General features: G+C 35.2%; 1 protein-coding gene and 1 non-coding gene across 4 annotated transcripts in view; both read left to right on the top strand.

Moving 5' to 3' along the window:
- The window catches only part of PIK3CB (phosphatidylinositol-4,5-bisphosphate 3-kinase catalytic subunit beta), a 147,993-nt gene that overhangs the window by 119,778 nt on the left and 7,704 nt on the right, over positions 1–20,511 (top strand). For all 3 annotated transcript variants that reach the window (XM_072957733.1, XM_031678286.2, XM_072957811.1), the window contains exons 16-20: positions 316–415; positions 5,754–5,932; positions 6,691–6,800; positions 7,917–7,995; positions 19,750–19,917. In XM_072957733.1, the coding sequence (XP_072813834.1) occupies positions 316–415; positions 5,754–5,932; positions 6,691–6,800; positions 7,917–7,995; positions 19,750–19,917 (636 nt within the window). The remainder of the gene's footprint in view (positions 1–315; positions 416–5,753; positions 5,933–6,690; positions 6,801–7,916; positions 7,996–19,749; positions 19,918–20,511) is intronic.
- Positions 13,605–13,731, top strand: LOC116281568 (small nucleolar RNA ACA64). Its single transcript, XR_004191042.1, has one exon. It is a non-coding gene; the product is annotated as a small nucleolar RNA ACA64 (small nucleolar RNA).

The following is a 20,511-nucleotide window of genomic DNA, read 5'->3' as shown; positions in this document are numbered from 1 at the left end:
CATTTGTGGTAGGAGTCAGATCTATGTTTCATCTTAATTGTCTCTAAATTGATAACATTACCATTTCACTCCAGAAAACAAGTAAGATGAGAAAACCTTGAATTTCTTGGAATAAACAATTAATTAATGATAAAATCTTGTGTCTTTTTGAACTACAGTGTTTAAAGAATTGGAAAGTTAAGCATCACACAAGATGATGTGTTCTTTCGTTTGATTAGCATCATAAGTTAGTTTCATAATAGCATAAAGAAATCAGTATTTTTATTAGGTGATCTAAAGTGTTTGAAAAACCATTTAAATATTAACTTTCTGCAGGTCAGAAGTGCACATTCCTGCTGTCTCAGTACAGTTTGGTGTCATCCTTGAAGCATACTGTCGGGGAAGTGTAGGTCACATGAAAGCACTTTCCAAGCAGGTATTGGCTTATTTTAATCTTCATGTTCACTTTGCCACGTGGTATTTGATAAATTGTATCATATGCTATTTTCCCCATCATGTTATTTCATAGAAGTTTCAGTAACTGAACCCAGTTACTACATTTTTTTAACCAAAATTTAAGCCAAGAAATGAAGTTTAACTAATTTTAACAGAAGAGTATTAATTGAATGCTAGCTGAAAAATTAGCCAGGATTCCTCATAGTATCTATATTAGTACTGTGCCTTAAATTTTAGTAGGAAATACCTATTTAAACATGTTTAACAATGGGTTTGATGGTAACAAAGGTTATGAAATCCTGAGACACTCTTTTTTCTTATCTCTGAGTTACTCTTTCCAGTAATACAGTATTTATGTTTACATGCTCTGCCATTTGTTTCAGACTGAGATAAGTCCGTTGGTGTTAACAGCTTCTGGAGTGCAGAATCCTCAAGGTGTTTTTTCAAGCTATATGTACCTGCCTGAGATTGTGATACTCTCCCACATCTTCCTAAGCCTTCATTTTCTAATCATTGAGGATGTTGAGATATTAGTGATATTAATAGGTCAGATACTAAATGCTTACTTTATACCAGTAACCATACCAAGTATTTTAAGCATGTTACTTTACTCTCCTAATAATGTGCCACAACACTGTCTGGATTTGACAAGGCGAAAGACCAAGGCTCCAAGAAATTAAGTTGCTTAAGCCTAAAACCCTACAACTTAGTGAAGGAATAAGTTTCAAACTTAAATCTGTCCAGCTATAAAACTAAATCTCTTTTTATTGTACTGGGAGTTTTCAAACCTTTTTAGCAGTACAACTTTCCTTTTTAAATCAAAAGTTAAGGATAGATCCATTATATAAAATAGACAATAATGTGATTTTGTCACCATAAATGTATTTCTGAAGCTAAAGTAAAACATAAGCCATTAAATAGAAACATGAAGCTGTTTTACTAAACACAGGATTTTGCTGGGTTTATTGTTGACAGTTGTCTCAGTTCCCAGTTATTTGTGTATTTTGTTTCGTAGATAATCTTGATTTATACAGCTAAGTAATTGCAAATAGTAATGGTTTTTAAATTGCTTTCTTGCAAATGAGAAAGCATAACCATGGCCCAGGCTTGGTTTACTGGTGGTTTCTTGGTCCTCTGAAGGATGAGTGGAGAGCATTTCTGCCATCAAAGTAAAGCAGCCCCGTATTAGCTTCCTCATGCTGGAATCCTTCATTGACAGATAGCAACACTATGCTCTTGTTCTCTAGCAGTAACTTTTCCTGAATTGAGTATCATCTAACCTAACACAAGAGAGTAATGTTCAGCAGGCAATAGTAGGTATTTGTTTTTTTTTGTTTGTTTTTCCCCAAATTCTAAGGACCTGTGGTATAATTCACCTATGGGAGCCTGCCAAAGGCTCCAAATAGCATCCCTATCTGCCACTGACAGTTCAAGCACCATTAGATATGCTGGATCATGTGATTACAGCTTGCATGGCAGTTGGGACCTGCTGCAGAGGCCTTTCTTGTTCTGGACCTCAGTCAAAAACCACCACCTTTTCGGGTGCTAGATCACTCAGTAAATAGGCCATAGTACATACCCACATGGGGAATCTGTTGCCTCCAAAATCCAGAGAGGCCCACTAGATGTTGTGCCTTATTTCTGGTTGTAAAAGGGGCCTAAGCAACAAATTATTCTTCACCTTAGAAGGGCTCTCTTGGCATACACTATATGAGTTGAGCCCTAGAAGTTTCACTTGAGATTGAAGGCCTCAAACTTTTGTCAGATTTGTTTCCCACCTTCTCACATACGAATTTCTTTAAATCTAGAGTAGTTGCTACTTCTTAATAACTTGGTTTAATCAGCATAATTTTATCACTGTAATGGACCAGCCTAATAATCGTATTGAAAGGCAGTCAGGATCCCTTTAAACTAAATTATGACATGGAGCTGGAGCATTGATACACCCTTCAGTTAGGACATTGAAAGTGTATTGTTGGCTTTGCTAACTTAAGCAGATGGCTAGTGATGATCCTTATCGACACGTATGGGAGAAAAGCATTTACCAGATCAGTAGTTACATATCAGATACCAAGGGGTATGTTACTTTGCTTAAGCAGTGAAACTGCATCTGATATACTGCCTAGTCAATGTTATGATAATCCACTGTAATTCTCTAAGATCCATCTATCTTTTGCACAGGCCAAATAGGCAAGATGAATGAGGATGTGATGGGAGTCACCACCCCTGCATCTTTAAAGTCCTTGATGATGACACTAATATGTGCAGTCACCCCAGGAACTCATTTACTGTTTTCTTAGGTAGAGGCAGTTGTAATAAACCATTTGGCCTTTGCCACTGTAATAGCCCTCAATCCACAGGTCAGGGAACCACCATGGGGATTCTGCCAGCTTCTGAATATATCTGTTTCAATTATGCCTTCCCGAACTGAAGAAATAACTACAAGATAGGTTTGCAACCCACTGGGCCCACTGTGAGACAGATCTATGCTAAAACTCCATCATTAACTTGACCATCATAAGCCCCTACTCTGGTGAACCTCAGTGACATTTTGGGCCTCTGGGAATTAGTGTCAGTTTAGAGCTAGTGTTCACTGGTCCCTCAAAGATCTGATTATTTCCTTTCCCCCAGTATACCATGGTGAAAGGCCGTAGGTCCCTTTGGGGAGGCCAAGGGAAAGTCAATTTCAGTCTGATCTAGTAGGATTCATAGGCATCATTCAGCACTTATGGAAGAATTTGGGGGATTTATCAACTTTTCAATGTGTCTTGGTCTATGAGTGCATCTTAGGGAAATGAGTCCTGAAGGTTTACTCCTTAGGTGTTTATTATTGTCATTGTATAAACATAGACCATAAGGTATATATGACTGTAAGTATCACAGTATGTAAGCTGTAGATATTAGCAGGGTAGTTTCATCTAGATGATGTAATCTAAAATCAGTATATTCAAGCCACCTAACTTTTCTGTGATATTACATTTTCTCTCCCAGACCTTGCTTTTTGGTACTTTGTATTTTCCTCATGGCAGAGACTCTGCTACCTTTTTATCTTTTCTAACGTTTCTTTCTCACTTGAGGACCATTTGTTTCTCCACTTCTAACCTTCTGTTCATTCCTGTACCTCTCTGGTGTCACACCCTATTTTTACATCAGATCTCTGTAGTAATTTCCAGTTTCACTGCACTTTTCTAACTCACTTGCATTGCCAGAGGAACTACCATAGGTTTTCATAAATGATTTTAATATTTATGGTTTTTTATTCATGTTAAAACAACTATATCTGATCCCTCCTTTTTGGAAAGCTCTTCAGTGATGGTGATAATAGCTAACATTTATTCACCACTTTTTATGGACCATTTATTCTTCACAACACTATGAGATAGATACTATTAGTCCCCTTAATTTTATAGTCCTTTTAAATATATCTCATACATATCAATGTCTCTTGTGTTCATGGCCACCATCCCATGTACTTCAACCCATTATCCTTTTTTACCTGGACATCTTCATCAACCTCCTAAAATGTGCCCCTTTGTCTCCATTCGTTTGCATATGCATCTGCACACACACACACCCTCCATTCTCTACACAGCAGATAAAGTGATCTTTTTAAAATGTAGATATATTCCCTTTTTAAAATCCCTGCAGTAATTTTCATTGCACAGAGAATTAAGACCCCTCTTGATAAAGTCCCAACTTCTTTGACCTCATTCATATGATCAGACTACACTGAACATTTTCCTGGTTCTCTGGAAACGTCAGTTTGACTTTTATAACAGCAAACATATGGCATATGTATGATCACATTCTTACTTTTTCTTGACTGATGAACAGCAAGGGCAAGACTGTACCCTTTACATGGCAGTTCTTGTTATCACTGTAAACTTATAGTGTGACAAGGTGTTGAAACACTTAAAGTGTTTGACTTATGGCCATATGGGTATTAAGGACACTGTCCAGGAAATGGGTATCAACATAATTAGTCCTAGGGCCTGAAAATTTGCAACTGTACAAACATGGAAGAAATTCAAATTTGAAATACTTCAGAAAGTTCCTGTTTGCATAGCCCATTTTTCGGCTAGTTCCCTTTTCACTAGTGTTTGTACAGCTCCTGAAGTTGTTGGGAAATGGAGTGTCTGTGGTTTTGACAGATGGCTAACTTGGCAAACTTCAGCCATCTCGATTTTATCATCTAGCTACATAGAACCTTCCCAGTTTCCTGTGAGCAGGCCTTCAGCCTGTCTGTAGAAACTGCATGCCTGAACTTACCTCCCTACAGAGTCTTAGTGGTTTCCTTGCATAAAAGCAAAGTTCAAAAAGGAAAACATGATGTAAAATAAATGTCCCATTCATGGAAATGCAAGCCATGGTGTTCATAGTGTTTGCTGTATGCATATTTTATATGCTTGTTATATACAGTTTATATGTTGATATGTGTATTTTCTTTTTGTCATTTGTTGTTTCCAGTTTTAATGACATAATGATACAATAATTCCGTTTTATGGTTGGCCGAGTCTGGGTCTTACAGAATTTTGCATAATATGACATAGAAAGCCCTTCAGTTACTAAGCAAGAAAGTTGACTTTTAAATACATGGTTTTGATTCAGTTGGCTATTGTCGATTCACCTTGTACTACTTGCATAAGTTTTTTTTTAATTTGTGTAAGTTTTGATAGAGTTACCTCATTATAAAGACAAATAATTTAGACTTGGACAACAACTACTATTGTCAATATTTATATTCATTTTATTATACAGTAATTTACTTTATACTATTAATGGAAAGAGAATATACTGAGAAGATGTCATACAAGAGCGATGATAAAGATAGTAAGGTTGGGTGTCAATTCCAGGATTGTTTGTACATAGATTTTCCTTTCATACTATGGAGTTGACCAGATAGAGTGGTTCAGATTAATTGTGTTTCAAACTCTAATCTTCATTTAGTTGCAGAGTTCTGAGTGGTGTAAGTTTAATACTTACCTTCTCCCATCCAAGTACTAACCAGGCCCGACCCTAAGTTTCATATTTATCTTCTTACTCACAATCTATGTCTCTTTTCTTTTCTCTGATTTATAAGATTTTATTTAAGAAAAGGGTTAAAGAACATTTGAAAGATGAGACTTTAACAGGTGATAAAAATACTTTGTTGTATGTAATATAATTGTGATAAAGCAAGCACTGTTTTTACTTTAGTTGGTTGTCCTGTGTGTGGAGGGGAGAGGTGAGTAGAGGGGAAATATTTGTTGATTAATATCATCACATGATGTTATTTTTAACATAAATGAATTTTGGTGGTGGGGAAACTTATTTTTCAGGTTGAAGCGCTCAATAAATTAAAAACTTTAAATAGTCTAATCAAACTGAATGCAGTGAAGCTAAATAGAGCCAAAGGGAAGGAGGCCATGCACACTTGTTTAAAACAGAATGCTTACCGGGAAGCCCTTTCTGACCTGCAGTCACCTCTGAACCCGTGTGTCATGCTCTCAGAACTCTAGTAAGTGACCGTCTGTACTGTACTTAGTGAATCTCCCACGAAAACAGCAATTCAGAAAGGATTTCTGAGTGACTGCCTTGGGGGAACAGTAGGCCAGCTGTTAGCCTCAGAAAGTGGAATATAATTAAAAAAGGAAAAATCTTAAAGTCTTCAGAAGTTATTCTTTTGTTTAATAGGATGTATGTCATCTAGCTTAATTTACTTGTGGGGTTAGTGAAAGTTAATGCAAGTTAATTTCCTTTCAATTGTATGTAATTTGGTTTTCTATATTACTGGTTTCTAAGAGATGAAAATCCTAAGTAAGCAAAATGTTGGCAACCACCATAGATTACTTACTAATTAACTTTCCTATTTCAAAATAAGATTTAGATTAGAGCAGGAGTACATTGGTATTCAAAACTGATCCCCCTTAAATCAAGAATGAGCTCACAGTACAATGTTATATTCTGATTTTTAATGTCTATGTGTAATAACATAAAATTAAGGAAGAATAAGGAAAGAAAAGGGGGAGTTTTAAATGTGGTTATGTGAAGGGCAAATCTGGGTTTTCAGTCCCGCCCATCTGGCATCACTACATGCCAGCCAAGGCTATCATCTCGGTTATTTTTCTACCGAATGGAAATATTCTAGTTTTGACTTCTCTCAGCCTGAATGGAACAGGTGAGGGGTTTTCCCAAGCCTAGTTATATCATGGCAAAATTATAGTCTTGCTATATCTTTAAATTGAAGTGGGCTAATTTTCTCCTTTTTGCTTTCAGTGTTGAAAAGTGTAAATACATGGATTCCAAAATGAAGCCCTTGTGGCTGGTGTACAACAACAAGGTGTTTGGAGAGGATTCAGTTGGAGTGATTTTTAAAAATGGTGATGGTATGTAGTGAGGTTTTAACGGTGCCAAATTCCACATTATTTTTCATTTGTTGCTTAATCTGACAGCTGATGTGTACATGTATAACAAAGAGGTGGCAGCCAAAAGGTAGCTATACATGGTCAGAAATTGAATTTGGCATGTCTTAAATATTTTTTTTTCACCTTGGAGAATGATTTCTACGGTTTACTTACATACATTGCTCTAATGAACCTTTCTTTTTTCTTACGAAATACAAAGCTTTCTACTCCTTTTGTAAAAAGTTTGTAAAATACAAGAGAATATTTTCAATAATATATTCATACACCCATACATTCAGTGATAGGAACTTTGATATTGCTGCCATAGGTTTGTATTTTAATTAAAATATCTTACTCATACTTTATAAAGGAAATGCCCCTGAAGTAATCACACCCACCAAAAGGCAGTTATCATTGCTACCACTAACAAGTTTTGTGATTACAAGTCACATAAAATTCATTGAGCTTTTGGTTCTTCGGACCCAAGAGGATTATAGTGTCTCTGTGTGTTGGGTTTGATAAAAGGAATTAAGTGAGATAACATAAGTAAATGTGCTTGCAACTGTTTTAAAAAACACTTGTATTTTGCTAGACATTTAACCCCACTTGACCACATGAATGTCATTATGTAGCAGTCAGTACTTTCACAGCCTGATACCTGAAAATTACCTTGTACCTGATAATAAATAAAATCAACTATTACAGTTTTATGAATCCAACATGCAGTTACTTATGTGATTCTTAAGAACTTCTTGTGCATCCCTAAAAAACAAGTAAGAAGGGAAGAAATTAGCCATGTGAATTGTATGAATGCTGTAATACAGCATTACTGTTACAGCATCCATACAATTAGTATAGTAGCTTGCACAAGGTAAAGTGCTAAAAATATTTTTAATTTCTGATATAGTTACAGGGACATGCTAACCCATAAATCTAATGTTTAACATAGTAAATACGGTTAGCATTAAAATTTGGAAAATTAGAGCATTTGTCTTTTTTTCAGTCAGTTAATTCTGGCTGAATTAGCTAATCTTGAATTAATGGTATTAGGCATAAAATGGAAAGCACTTATAATAAAGCAGGGTATTTCCCTCTTAGATTTACGGCAAGATATGTTGACTCTCCAAATGCTGCGCTTGATGGATTTACTCTGGAAAGAAGCTGGTCTGGATCTTCGGTGAGATTTCCTTTTTTTTTTTAAGTTTAAAAACCTCTTTTAGGGGGGGTAATTAGGTTTTTATTTATTTATTTATCTTTAATGGAGGTACTGGGGACTGAACCCAGGACCTTGTGCATGCGAGGCATGCACTCTACCACTGAGCTACACTCTTCCCCACTTCGGTGAGATTTCTAGTGAACTTATTTTTGTTTCGTTTTGTTCTTCCACAGCAAAATTTAAAAAACTTCTTGTTGATTCCTTTCTTCCTACTATTTTAATTTATTGTTGTTTGTCATAATATTTATATAGTATTTTATAGTTTACAGTGTGTTCTTAAATATATTACCTCATTGAAACCTCATCAGGTGTGAAATTATGCATGTGACAGCAAGAGACATTCCAACCAGTAGTTGTGAAGGTGGTCTCAGGGATGATGCACTGGTGGTGGTCATGGGAGTGATAAGCCAGAGAAGGGCCTGCCCCTGTTTTTACTTAGCCTGGTAACTGATTCCTCTACCTTCCCAAAAGGAAAGTGTTTAGGTGACTCTCGGGGCTTTTCGCTTGCCACTATTATTTGGGGTAGACAGTGAGCAGAACAGGTTTATGGCAACAACAAAAAGAAACATAATGGATTTTAAAAGTTAATTATTATCAAATCTTTTAAGGTAAAGAGCAGATGAAGATAATTGCAAACAAAATGTTGGGATGTTTAACTATATACCAATACAAGATTTGATTGTCAGCCAACCAAATTAAAAGTCAGACCTCACACTGGGCATTATATTCATAATGAACAGGACAGGGGGATGATAATTCTAAATATTTAAAGAGCTCATAGAAATAAATACATGGGGAAGAGATGTGCAAAAGCTATTCATACAACATATAGCATAAACAAACTAATAATTATGTGAGCACCATCAGTTCCAGTGTAGAAGTACGAATCACAGGAACAATTAGAACCATGGATTTACTTGCAAAGATTTCATTAAATGAAATTTAGTCTAGGACACTGTTGACATAACAGAAGCACAAACATTGTCATATACCATTGTAAATTAATAATAAACTTGATACAGAGAGGTTTATGTTATTAGTTTATTTTATATCACAATAGTAAAATAGTGGTTTAAAAAATTAGCTTTTCCATATGACTAAATATCTCAGATATTTAAAAATATTATTTATAGGGAATTGGTAACAATTTGGAGAAAAGTACTTATCTTCAAATAGCAAATGAAATAAGTGAGATGCAAGAAGGTATTTTTACAGAATTATTTTGATCATGTTAAAAATTCACTGAAAAATGACCCACTAAAATGTTGACAGAACCTACAATGGTAATAGGCATTACTTTTGGGTGTCAGGATTAAAGGTGGTTTTCATTCCCTTCCCCACCACTTTGTATACCTGTTTCTCTAGTTTTCTGCAGTGGGCATGTACTCCTTTTTAATCAAGGAGGAAAAAAAAAAACATTAAGCATGTTTCATGATATAAAACAGGTCCATACAGTTAAAAAAATTTTTTTATGGTAGGTATTGATGATTCACTTCATCTTTTACCTGATTCTTTATGTTTTATTTTTGTAATTGTGGAATGTTTCAAACATGAAATATAGAAGATTTGGTAAATATGTATTTAGCAGTTAAAAGACAGATGTTAACATGCTTTCATATTTACTTTTAAAAAAAGGAATTAAATATGCAGATAATATTAATGCATTTTTATCTTCTTCTTTCTTACATCTCAGAATTTGCCACCATTCTAAAGCTGTAATATATATTTTTTGTGCTTAAACTGTATGTTATATATCCATTTTATGTTTTGAACTGTAAATAGATACTGTCATATTACATGTAACTTTTTGCAGTTTACTTATTACATTTTTTTGAGATTTATCAACATTAATATTTGAAGTTCTAATTTGTTATTTTCACTTCTCTATTAATGCTTTGAATAAATATAAAAATTTATTCATTCCCCTATTAGTAGCTATTTGTGTTCATTTTTTCCCCCAAAAAACTAAAAAGAAAAACCTAACCCCTTGAGTCTGCACACTTATGAATATCTCTTTATTCACATTTGGAAGAGTTCCTTTTATAGTCAGAAGTGGGATTGCTGGGTCATAGGCATGCATATTTTCAACCTTACCACAGTTGCTCAACTGGCTTCCAAAATAGTTGTACCAGTGTTATGTTTCCACTCAAAAGTATCTCCTTGCCAATCAGACTTGTTAAATTTTTTGCAAATCTAATAAATATAGCATAACGTCTCATTGAATTTTAATTTGCATTTCTTTGGTTGAGTATTTTTTCAGTATTTATATGTATTGTGTTTTCTCTGTGCTATAAATTATCTAGGTTCCTTTAAGGTTTATGGTTTCTTTTTACATTGTTTTTAAAAAATCCTTCCCTGTACAATTATTTTAAAGGTATTATATTTTATTTTGCAAATTTTAAACTTGACATGCTTTATTCTCATCTGCCTCTGCAAAAGTTTGTCCTAATGCTGATTTTTTGGAGTCTATGTTTTTTTGACTACTGATTTTCCTTAATGATTATTGGACTCTTCAGATTGTTTTCCCTCTTGAGTTTTTTTTCTTGAGTCATTTTTGAGACTAAGAATTGTCCAGTTTATCAGTGTTTTCAAATTTATTACCATACATTTTTAAAAACCGCCTCTGGTAATTTTAAAACCTCTATGTTTAATTTTTTTCTTCTTTTGCATTTGTGAAATTATTTTATATGCAGTATTTTTTCCTTATGTCTTTTTTGTTAGTCTTTTCCTTACTAGTCTTTAGAGGTTTGCTTCTTAGTATTTTAAAAGAATGGGCTTCTAATATTGTTTAGCTTTTTGTTTCTTATTTTGTCATTTATTATCTCTTTGTTTCCTTCTTTTATTCTGTTCTGATTTTTTGAGACAAACACTTAGAACATTAATTTCCATTTTTTTCATATATACAAATTAAAACCATTAATTTCTTCTAGCTACTGCCTTAGCTGCATCCCATAAGTTTTAAAATGTACTTATTTATGTACTTTCATAATACATCACACTATATAGAATTCAATTCTAAATGTTTCATTAATTTCGGTTTTTATTTCTTCAACTCCCAAACTAGGTTAAATTATTTTGACTTAAAAATGCATTAGACCCTTTGTTGTTGTCTCTGTGATGTTTAATTTTATTGTATTATTGTCAGATTATGTGGTCTGTACAAGATCAGTGTCATATTTCTTAAGATTCATTGTGCCTTACTAGAATATGTCCAGTTTTTTCCTAAATATCCTATTTGTGATTGAAAAGATTCCAGATGCTATAGTTAATTATTAGCTGTAAAGGTTATAAACTGGTCTGTTACATCAAATTTGTTAACTGTGCCCAGATCTGTATTCTCATTAAAGTTTTATGTATTTGTCACTTCAGAAGTATATTGAACCCTCCCATTATAATTGGCATTTGTCAATTTCTGCTTAACACTTTTGTTAATTTTCTCGTGATTTTAATTTGCATTTTCCTAATAACTAATAATGTTGACTAGCTTTTCATGTGCTTGTTAGTTATTTGTATATCTTCTTTGGAGAATATCTATTCAACTCCTTTGCTCATTTTTGAATTGGACTGCCTTTTGAGTTGTGAGTTTTTATATATTTTGGATACTAGACTCTTATTAAATATATTATTAGCAAATATTTTCTCCCATTCTGTGGGTTGTCCACTTTCTTGATAGTGTCCTTTGATGCGCAAGTTTTTTTTTTTTACTTTGATGAAGTCCAGTTGATCTATTTTTCCTTTGGTTGCTTGTGTTTTTTGTGTCAGGTCTAAGAAACCATTGCCTAATCCAATGTCATGAAGAAAAGATCTGTGTTTTCTTCTGAGAGTTTTAGTTTAGCCCTTATTGTGGAGGTCATCAACCCATTTTTAGTTAATATGTTATTTATTTATTTAAGTTTTTTAAGTTGAAGTATAGTTTATTTATAGTATTATGTTAGTTTCAGGTGTATAGCACAGTGATTTTTTTTAGTTAATATTTTTGTATGATATGTATTAGGTGTCCAGTTTCATTCTTTGGACTGGATATCCAGTTGTCTGAGCACCATTGTTGAAAAGGCTTCTTTCTTCATTGAATTATCTTGGCACTTGTGTCAAACATTAGTTGACTGTAAACTTGAGGGGGTTTTTTCTGGACTCTAAATTCTATTTAATTGACGTACATACATGTCTGTCTTTATGCACAATCTTAATTACCTTGTAGTAAGTTTTGAAATTGGAAAATGTCTGCTGATTTTCTCTTGTAGGAGTTCTATGGTTTCAGGTCTTAAATTTAGATCTTTAATCCATTTTGAGTTTATTTTCATATATGATGTGAGGAAATGTCATAATTTCATCCTTTAATATGTAGCTGTCCCGTTTTCCCGGCACTACTTATTGAAGAGACTGTCTTTTCTCTATTGTATATTCTTGCCTGCTTTGTTGTAGACTAATTGACCAGTGTATGGGTTTATTTCTGGGCACTGTAGTCGGGTCCATTGATCTTACAAGTCTGTTTTTCTGCCAGTACCATGCTGTCCTGATTACTGTAGCCCTGTAGTATATGGCCTTCTAGATTCCTTTGGATATGTGGTAGTCTTTCATTGTTCCCTGTGAACATTTCATTCCAGTTTTTCCTTTAAGTTTTTTGGTTAACTTACTGTTCACTGCAGCTATTATTTATGCCTTAGACAACTTCAGTGTTAAACAGTTGATTCAGATTATTTTTGAGAAACATCCTCAGCTAAAAAGCAATTCACACTAAGTGAGGTCTGAATCAGGACAGAGTAACACAGAATTGTGAGTGGGATCTTCCTGGAAACTACAAGAATTCAAAGAATGATAGTTCTGTAGAAAAGAGGCTTTGGAGGAACTCCAGTCCCATTTTTAAAGCCCCCTCTGGTGACTACCAGATTGCTGTACTCAGAGTGATTGCAGGCCATTGGTTGCCAAGTCTACTGCAGAACTGGAAAGTGAGGGAGATTGGAGGAGGTCATGGTAAAATAAAAGTGAGATTTAGCTGTTTTCTTCAATAAACCCTTTTTACTAAAATGCTTGATTCTACCAATTTTTTGCCAGTGTTTTTGTTGTTTTTAATGGAAGAGTGGATTTTCAGAGGTCCTTATTTAACTCTCTATTTTTGCTGACATCACCTGGTTGTAGAATTTTACAGTCTAAACTGACAGCTGCTTTCCTTAGTAACCTTGAAGATGTTGTTATTCCATGGTAATCTGACCTTTGTTCTTTTTTTTAACATTTTTTATTGATTTATAATCATTTTACAATGTTGTGTCAAATTTCAGTGTAGAGCACACCTTTGTTCTTATTTTTAAAGTCTGCTGTCAGTCTAAATAAGGTGTCCCCCCCACCCTTTTTTTTAACGTCATTGCAGGAAAAAATTTCTCTTTCCTTTGGTTTCTGCAGTTTTACTATTTGTCTGTTATGGATTTCTTTTTATTTATTTTTACTTCCCCATTCTCACTGTATCTTTTCAATCAAAGAAGACCACATCTTCTCAGGTTGCAGGGAGGTCCGCCCATCAGATGCTCCGTGCTCCTTGCTCGTTGCATCACTGTGAGTATGATTGGGAGAGTGGCGTTAGTTGAAAATCATCTGCAGCTTTGGACTTGGCCGTGGGTGAGATTTGATACCCAGTGCCTCCAGGGGCCTTAGCTCACCACTCACTCCTCGGTGTGGGAAGGTGAAACCCAGGCCCTGACACACGCAAATTAAAAAAGAAAGAAAATCACATCTTTTATTTTCTACAAAATGTATTCGTTTTCTTCAGCAATGCAGTTCTCCCACTCTCATAGTCTTCTGCACCTTTTGTGTAATGGTCTTCCCTATTCTGTCCTGCATGTCTGTTAGTCTCTTTCCTCTTTCCCTCCTCTTTTATTTTTATGTGACATTCTTTGTAGTTTCTTTTATTCTGTCTCCCATTTCATGAATTATGTCTTCAGTATTGTGTAATCTCTTGTGTTTCAACATAGTGTGTTCATTTCAATGACTGCTTTTATGTAGGAGTTGTATTTGATTTTGTTTTTGTATACCTGGTCTCTTTTTAATACTATACTTTTCTTTCCTTATGTTTTCTGTTCCTTTTCATATCTTCATTATTTTAGTATCTCTTTCTTATTGTTCTGTTTTCTCTCTTAGGGTGCCACCTTTTCATTTATCAGCTTAATCTTGTTCATTTCCTTGTGTAGTTAATAATATTTGGTTTTAAATTCATTAAGATGTGAAAGTTGCCCCCCTCCCAAAATGAATTTATGTTTAGTTTGTGTTATTACCCAAGGTCTTTACTCATGATCAACCAGTTTTTATGTTAACTCTTTGCCTTCACTCTCATACTTCCTAGGTATTTATATTATATTTGAATTTCATAAGAATGTGGGAAGGCTTGAATTTTTACACTTGCATGAAACTCTTTTTTAAAATAGCTCACCCAACCCGGTAGATGGCAGACTTTGATGGCACAACCTCTCCTCAGTGAGCAGACCTTCTCTAGTTCCCTTCATACGTTTGACATCCTTTTAGAGCCCCAGCTTTCTGCAGGATCTCAGGTCCAGATCCTGTCTCTCCTGGGCTCAAGACCATGTCTCTTTTCTCATGGGCATTAAAATGTCAACCAAGTCAGTAACTTCCTGAGCTACTACTATGGATAATCTATATTTTTCTGGGGTATAGAAACCTCCTTTTCTTTCTTTATTAACTGTAACTATTTAAAAAATCTTTTTGGCTTTATTTGTTATTTTCATGTATTTTACTATTGACAGTAACTTTGTCCACAAGGTTGCTAGAAATAGTTATGCTTGTGATTGACTTTATATCCCTGCAAGATTATAAGTATTTCTTGATTACTTTTAAGTTTGATTTATTAAAAACTTAGAAACAGTTGCTATTTATTGACTGTACCAGACATTGCATTGTGTTCTTCACATATGTAATATGCAATCTTTACAACTCTATGAGGTTGTGTTATTCCTTTTTAGTAGATGAGAAAATTAAAACTTAAGGGATTTTAAACAATTTGTCAGAGGTTACAAAAATGATAAGTAGTGGAGCTAGATTCACATTGGGATCTGTCAAACTTTAAACTTCACATCAGGCTTTCTGTTGTTTTACCAGTCTAAATGAGAAAACAATTGTGGAAAGACAGAATCTGTTACCCTTTGTTTATCAAAGTAGCCTGGTGCCCCAAATATGTAATTGTCCATTGATATTTTTTTTTCCTCCTTTAAAGCAGGAGTTTTCTAGTCTTAGATCCTTCCAGGGTTAACTTTCCCAGTACTGTTGAGGTAGAAATCACAGTTTGCTATAGGTATTGTTCCTTTCATGAGACTGTATTTCATCTGAAAAGAACCTCTGAATACCATAAATGACCAAAGAGTTTCACTTTTCAGTTAGCAGGAATTTCTAATATAGCTGTGTAAAAATAGAATTAATAGTTTTGAATAGGTAGCCATTTTTTTGGTCAGTTACTTACTCCTAAGAAATACTGTAGATAAGAGGGAATGGTGATTGTGAGAAACTCTGCCTGAGGAACATCAACCCAGAGGGGACTGGCTTGCCTTTTTGGAGGGTTTTAATGGCGCTTTTATGCTCTAACTGCGGAATTGAGTTAGTGACCTAATAGTCTACATCGCCTAAAATATTTACTATTTGGTTCATTTCAGCAAAAGTTTATTGACCCTTCTTACATAGTAAACCCCAATGAAAATTTACTTCATTTGTCCACAAAAAAATGGGGGAAGCTTTTCAAGCTTAGGCTCATAGATGATTGGTTCTTTCCAAGGTCAACACATAAGCTACACCATGGGCTCCTTTGCTAAGAGCAGATTCTGGCCATATGATGAGTCGTGTTAATTATGGAAGGCTGAGCTAAAGACTTTGTCCCTAGTTCTGTCAGTCTAATTGAAAACCCCAACCAAGTTGTCTTCTCTTAGTTTTTAATTTTACCCATTCAATTTAAATGTAAAGCACATTTAGCATCAAATGAAGTTCATTGTGACCTCAGGCAAAAGGAGGCAGCCACATGTGGGAGTGCTAGAAATAAACCTGGTGTCTGTCTGAGGGGAAGCAGTGTGTGTCTAACAAGAAAAAGGAACTTGTCTGTCCAGTGAGATCTTTGCTGATGTTTTATACTCTGACCCCATGTTTAAAAAAATACGCCGGACTTTAATTCTTTTGAGTTCATTTTCAAACCAGTGTCTTTTTTTCACCAAACATTTTTTACTGTTTCTATAAATATACGTGCCCCAGTGTTCCTATTATGTTTGTTTTTCTTCCAGCCAGCTGTTCAGGTTAACCTGGGTCACGTAGCACACACTCTTTTTTAAGTTCAATCTCAAATCTCCAGATACCTTCTATACGTACTATTTTAATTAGAATATTTTAGCACCTGCAAAAGTGCCATGTTAGCATGAATGAAAGTGTATGTTTCTTATTTTCATTTTTCTCTGATGTGTCTCACAATGCTCTTTTGATATCTTCCATGCCAAATCAGAACATTTATAAGCTCTGACTTTTGATCATCAAATGTGCATCAGCCCTTTCTCTCAAGTCTCATAAGTTGTCTGCATGTGAATCTATCTAGCCTTGATTTGACAGTCCCCTCACTCCCACCCCCCATAAATACAGGTGACATTGACTTTTGGAGAGTTGTCTTCATTGTGACTCTATCTGAGTTGCACTGATGGGATTTACATCCCTTTTAAGAGAGCTACACAGCTGTTCTTTAACGACACTGGTGCTAGTAGAAGGATGAAGGAAGAAGATGGAAGCAATGCAAGCCTTAGGTAAAGGAGTTATACTTTCCTCCTTTTTAGGCAAGGGGCTAAGGTACCACTCAGACTTGGGTCGATGTATGAGAGTCAAAGCCAGAGAAAACTTACAGGGTTGCCAACAGAGTGGGACTGTGAAGCATTTCATTTAATAATTTCGTTTTACAATTCTTGCTTTAATGGAAAGGTAACAAATTGCTCCTTGGATCAGAGAGTCTGAGGAAGGAGGATAAAGGATTACTAAGTGTTGTCATGGCCTTTATAAAAATAAGAGTGCAGAGGGGGCCCATATAAGGTGGTCAGGGCTCCAAGAGTTTGTCCCCAACTTGACTTCTGTCAAACTGTCTCTATGACTAGGATGTTTTTTCCTTCCCATTGTCAGTATTCTGTCCTCAAGACACTGAATGCTTTCATCGTCTGCTTTTGAAGAGGAAGTTGTTGGACTTTTGCCTGGTTTGGCTGCAAGTTGGGTGAGAGGAGATGTAGGAAAGTGAGCCAAAGTGCACTTTAACCGGACACTGTTCACTTCACATGTGTTATGTCATGATAAGAATAGGGGTTCTGGTAGAAACTTTCATGCTCCATAGCTACCTTTCCTATTGAAGGGTAAACTTTAAAAAAGAGAAATGAATTAATAATGCAGATGTAAAGCAGTTTGTTGGTATATCTGTCTGTCAGCATGTAGTTTGACAATTTTGCTTCCAACTGTATTTTGCTAGAACTAGGAAAGTGCTTAAACAGGCATAAAAGAATTGAATTGTTGGTTGGGAGGAATTTAGGAACTGTTTAATGAAACTTTTCTCTTTCAGCTGATTGTTATACACACCAACACACTCATACAATCCTGAACACACTGACACACCCTGCCTCCCTCCCTGTCTCTCTCTCTCTCACTTTTTGTTTCTCTTTCTAAAGTCCTTACATGGCCTGTAGGGCTCTGCATGGTCTTTGTGGCACTGACTCTCTCTTCTCCTTACCTGGCTTTTGTGTCCCCCTTGCCCTTTCCTCCATTCCTGGTGTCCGTCCTCCTCACAGAGTTCTTTCTTGACTCTTGACATGTTCTAGTGGCACTTCTTTCTCATTCATAGACGATCACCTGCACGTTGTGCATTTGTACTTTGTCCAATCAGTGAGAGCAGGGACTGCTTTTTTGCTCATTTCTGTATCACCAGCAGCTAACACAGTGCTTGGCACATAGGTGCACTCATATATGTATTGAATCCGTGAATTCCATTCATTATATTTTCTATGGTCACTTGACTTTTATTTGAACTTTATAAGGTATCTCATTCCATTTTGGAGTTGCTGTAATGACAATACAGTTTTTAGAAAACTGAAGAAAATGTTTACAACCAAAATGAGAAAAGGATAATACTAGTATATAAAGAACTCATATAAATCTCTAAGGAAAATGTTTAAAACTTTGATAAAAAGGCAAAGGATGTTATTAGCTAATTCGTGAAAGAAATTCTTCTTAAGATGGCTAAAGAAGACCTGAGAACATTTTTATTTTCACTAGAGAGCATACAGATGCAAGTCAAAGCAAAATACTTACTATCAATATAGCAAAAATTATTTTGCACAAGCAGCAGCCTGAGAGACCTCTTATATAGTCAGTGACTCTACAGATGGCATTAGGTTAAAAAGATAGTTTTAGAGCCACTCAGATCTAGTTTTAAGTCTTGGATCATTCACTTAGTTAAATGTATGTTTTTTTTGCAAATTACTTTTATTTCTTATTTGTAAAATGGGGAACTTAGAGGAATTTTGTTATTAAATTTGTTTAATTCATTCGAAAATATTTATTGAATGCCTACTTTGTGCCAGCATATTCTCAAGTACTGAGTAGACACCAGTGAACAAAATATCCCTGCCTGATGGAACTTAATCCTAATGGTGGAGATAGATGTAAAGAAACACATAAATAAAATGTATAGGATGTTAGACAGTGTTGAGGGCTACAGAGGAAAATAAAGAGGAAAGAGATGGCAGGTAGGGTGTCACAGTGTTGCTATTTTTAAAGAGGATGACCTAGGAATTCCTCATTGAGACAGTGACATTTCAAAGAGGTAAGGAAGTAAGCCATGTAGATGTCTTAGGGAAGAGTGTTCCAGGTAGAGAAAATAACACAGATAAAGAAATGAGTGAGAATTGTGCCTGATATGTTTGAGGACTAGCAAGGGAACCAGTGTAGTGAGAACAAAGTGAGCAAGGGGAAGATACAAGGAGAGGTGAAGGGGGCTAGATATATGACAAGCCTGTTGGCTTTCACTCTAAGGTGGAAAGCCATTGCAGAAATTTTGATCAGAGAGTGATGTAATACGGGTGTATTTAAAATGAATTGTTACTGTGATGTGGAAGCAGGGAAACTAATTAGGAAACATAAATAATTGAATAAGGTTGATGGTAACTTGGATTAGGGTGGTAGCAGAAGGAAGAGTGGAGGCAGAGAAGTACTTAGACTGTGTACATTCTCAAAATAGATAAATATTGGGCTTGAGAGGAAGAGTCAAAGATTACCTTAAGGTTGTGGGCTTGAACAACTGGGAGGATAGAGTTGCTGTTAACTAAGAGAATGTGTAAAGTGCTTAGCCTGCTGTGTGCCACCTATTAGGTGCTCCATAAAGAGTGGTTCCCTACTTCCAAATTTAGGGTGAACATGAAAAACTTTTATCTGATGTGCTTCTGTCCACCTGCATGACAAGTTAATATTTCACCAGAATGATCTGATAACAAATTATACATTTAGCTGGGATATTGGAATTCTAGTGAATTACTCACCGTTGGCCAAGATAGTTACTCTCTAACAGAAGGTAGAACTCGTATTTTTCCATATGACTGATACAATAATGGCAAGAGTATCAATAGTAATAAAACTTAAAAAAAAAGTACTCTGTTAATGTTTCATCTTATAGATAACATACACATGACTTTCTATGCCCATTTTTTTTCTTTTCAGGATGTTGCCTTACGGCTGTTTAGCAACAGGAGACCGCTCCGGCCTCATTGAAGTTGTGAGCACCTCTGAAACAATCGCTGACATTCAGCTGAACAGTAGCAATGTGGCTGCTGCAGCAGCCTTCAACAAAGACGCCCTTCTGAACTGGCTTAAAGAGTACAATTCTGGGTTAGTGTATTCTGTTTGATTATCATTCTTCTGAACAAACAGCCAAACAAATGACTGTTCTCTCAGTTAGAATCATCAGTGTCCTAGAGGAAACATTAGTGTTATTTATTGCTTCATTTCAGATTAGATCAAAATGACAAATTGGCCTCCCTAAAGTCTTGCAGATGATTAGCATTGAATTCTGCTTCATCGAAATCAAATTTCAGAGCTGGGCAGTACTAAAAAATCTAATAATTTTAAAAGTAACATAATGTACCTTTTTTAAGTGCATGAACTTTTGTCATTATGTGAATCTATGAACCTAAGTAAGTTTTCAGTAGATTTTTAGAGTAGAAGTGAATGAGTGTGTAGACTGAGCTCTCCAAACTATAAAGTACAGCACTAGGAATTGTGTTATGTATGGTTATTGTGTTGGAAAACCCCTAACACATAGGAAATTAAGGAATTTCACAGTGAGGGGAAAATATTGCAAGTATTTTTGGCTGAAGACTTTGAAGTCAGACTTAAGTTTTTTCATTGGCAAAATCCAAGAACTTGTATGTGAGAATTAGTTTTCAAATTTTGATTTTCAGACCTTGTCCCTAAAGGGTCTGT

The sequence above is a fragment of the Vicugna pacos genome, chromosome 1 (genome assembly GCF_048564905.1).
Source record: "Vicugna pacos chromosome 1, VicPac4, whole genome shotgun sequence".
NCBI classification, from domain to species: Eukaryota; Metazoa; Chordata; class Mammalia; order Artiodactyla; family Camelidae; genus Vicugna; species Vicugna pacos.
The sequence above is the reverse complement of the archived record's forward strand: the minus strand, read 5'-3'. Positions and strand labels throughout refer to the sequence as shown.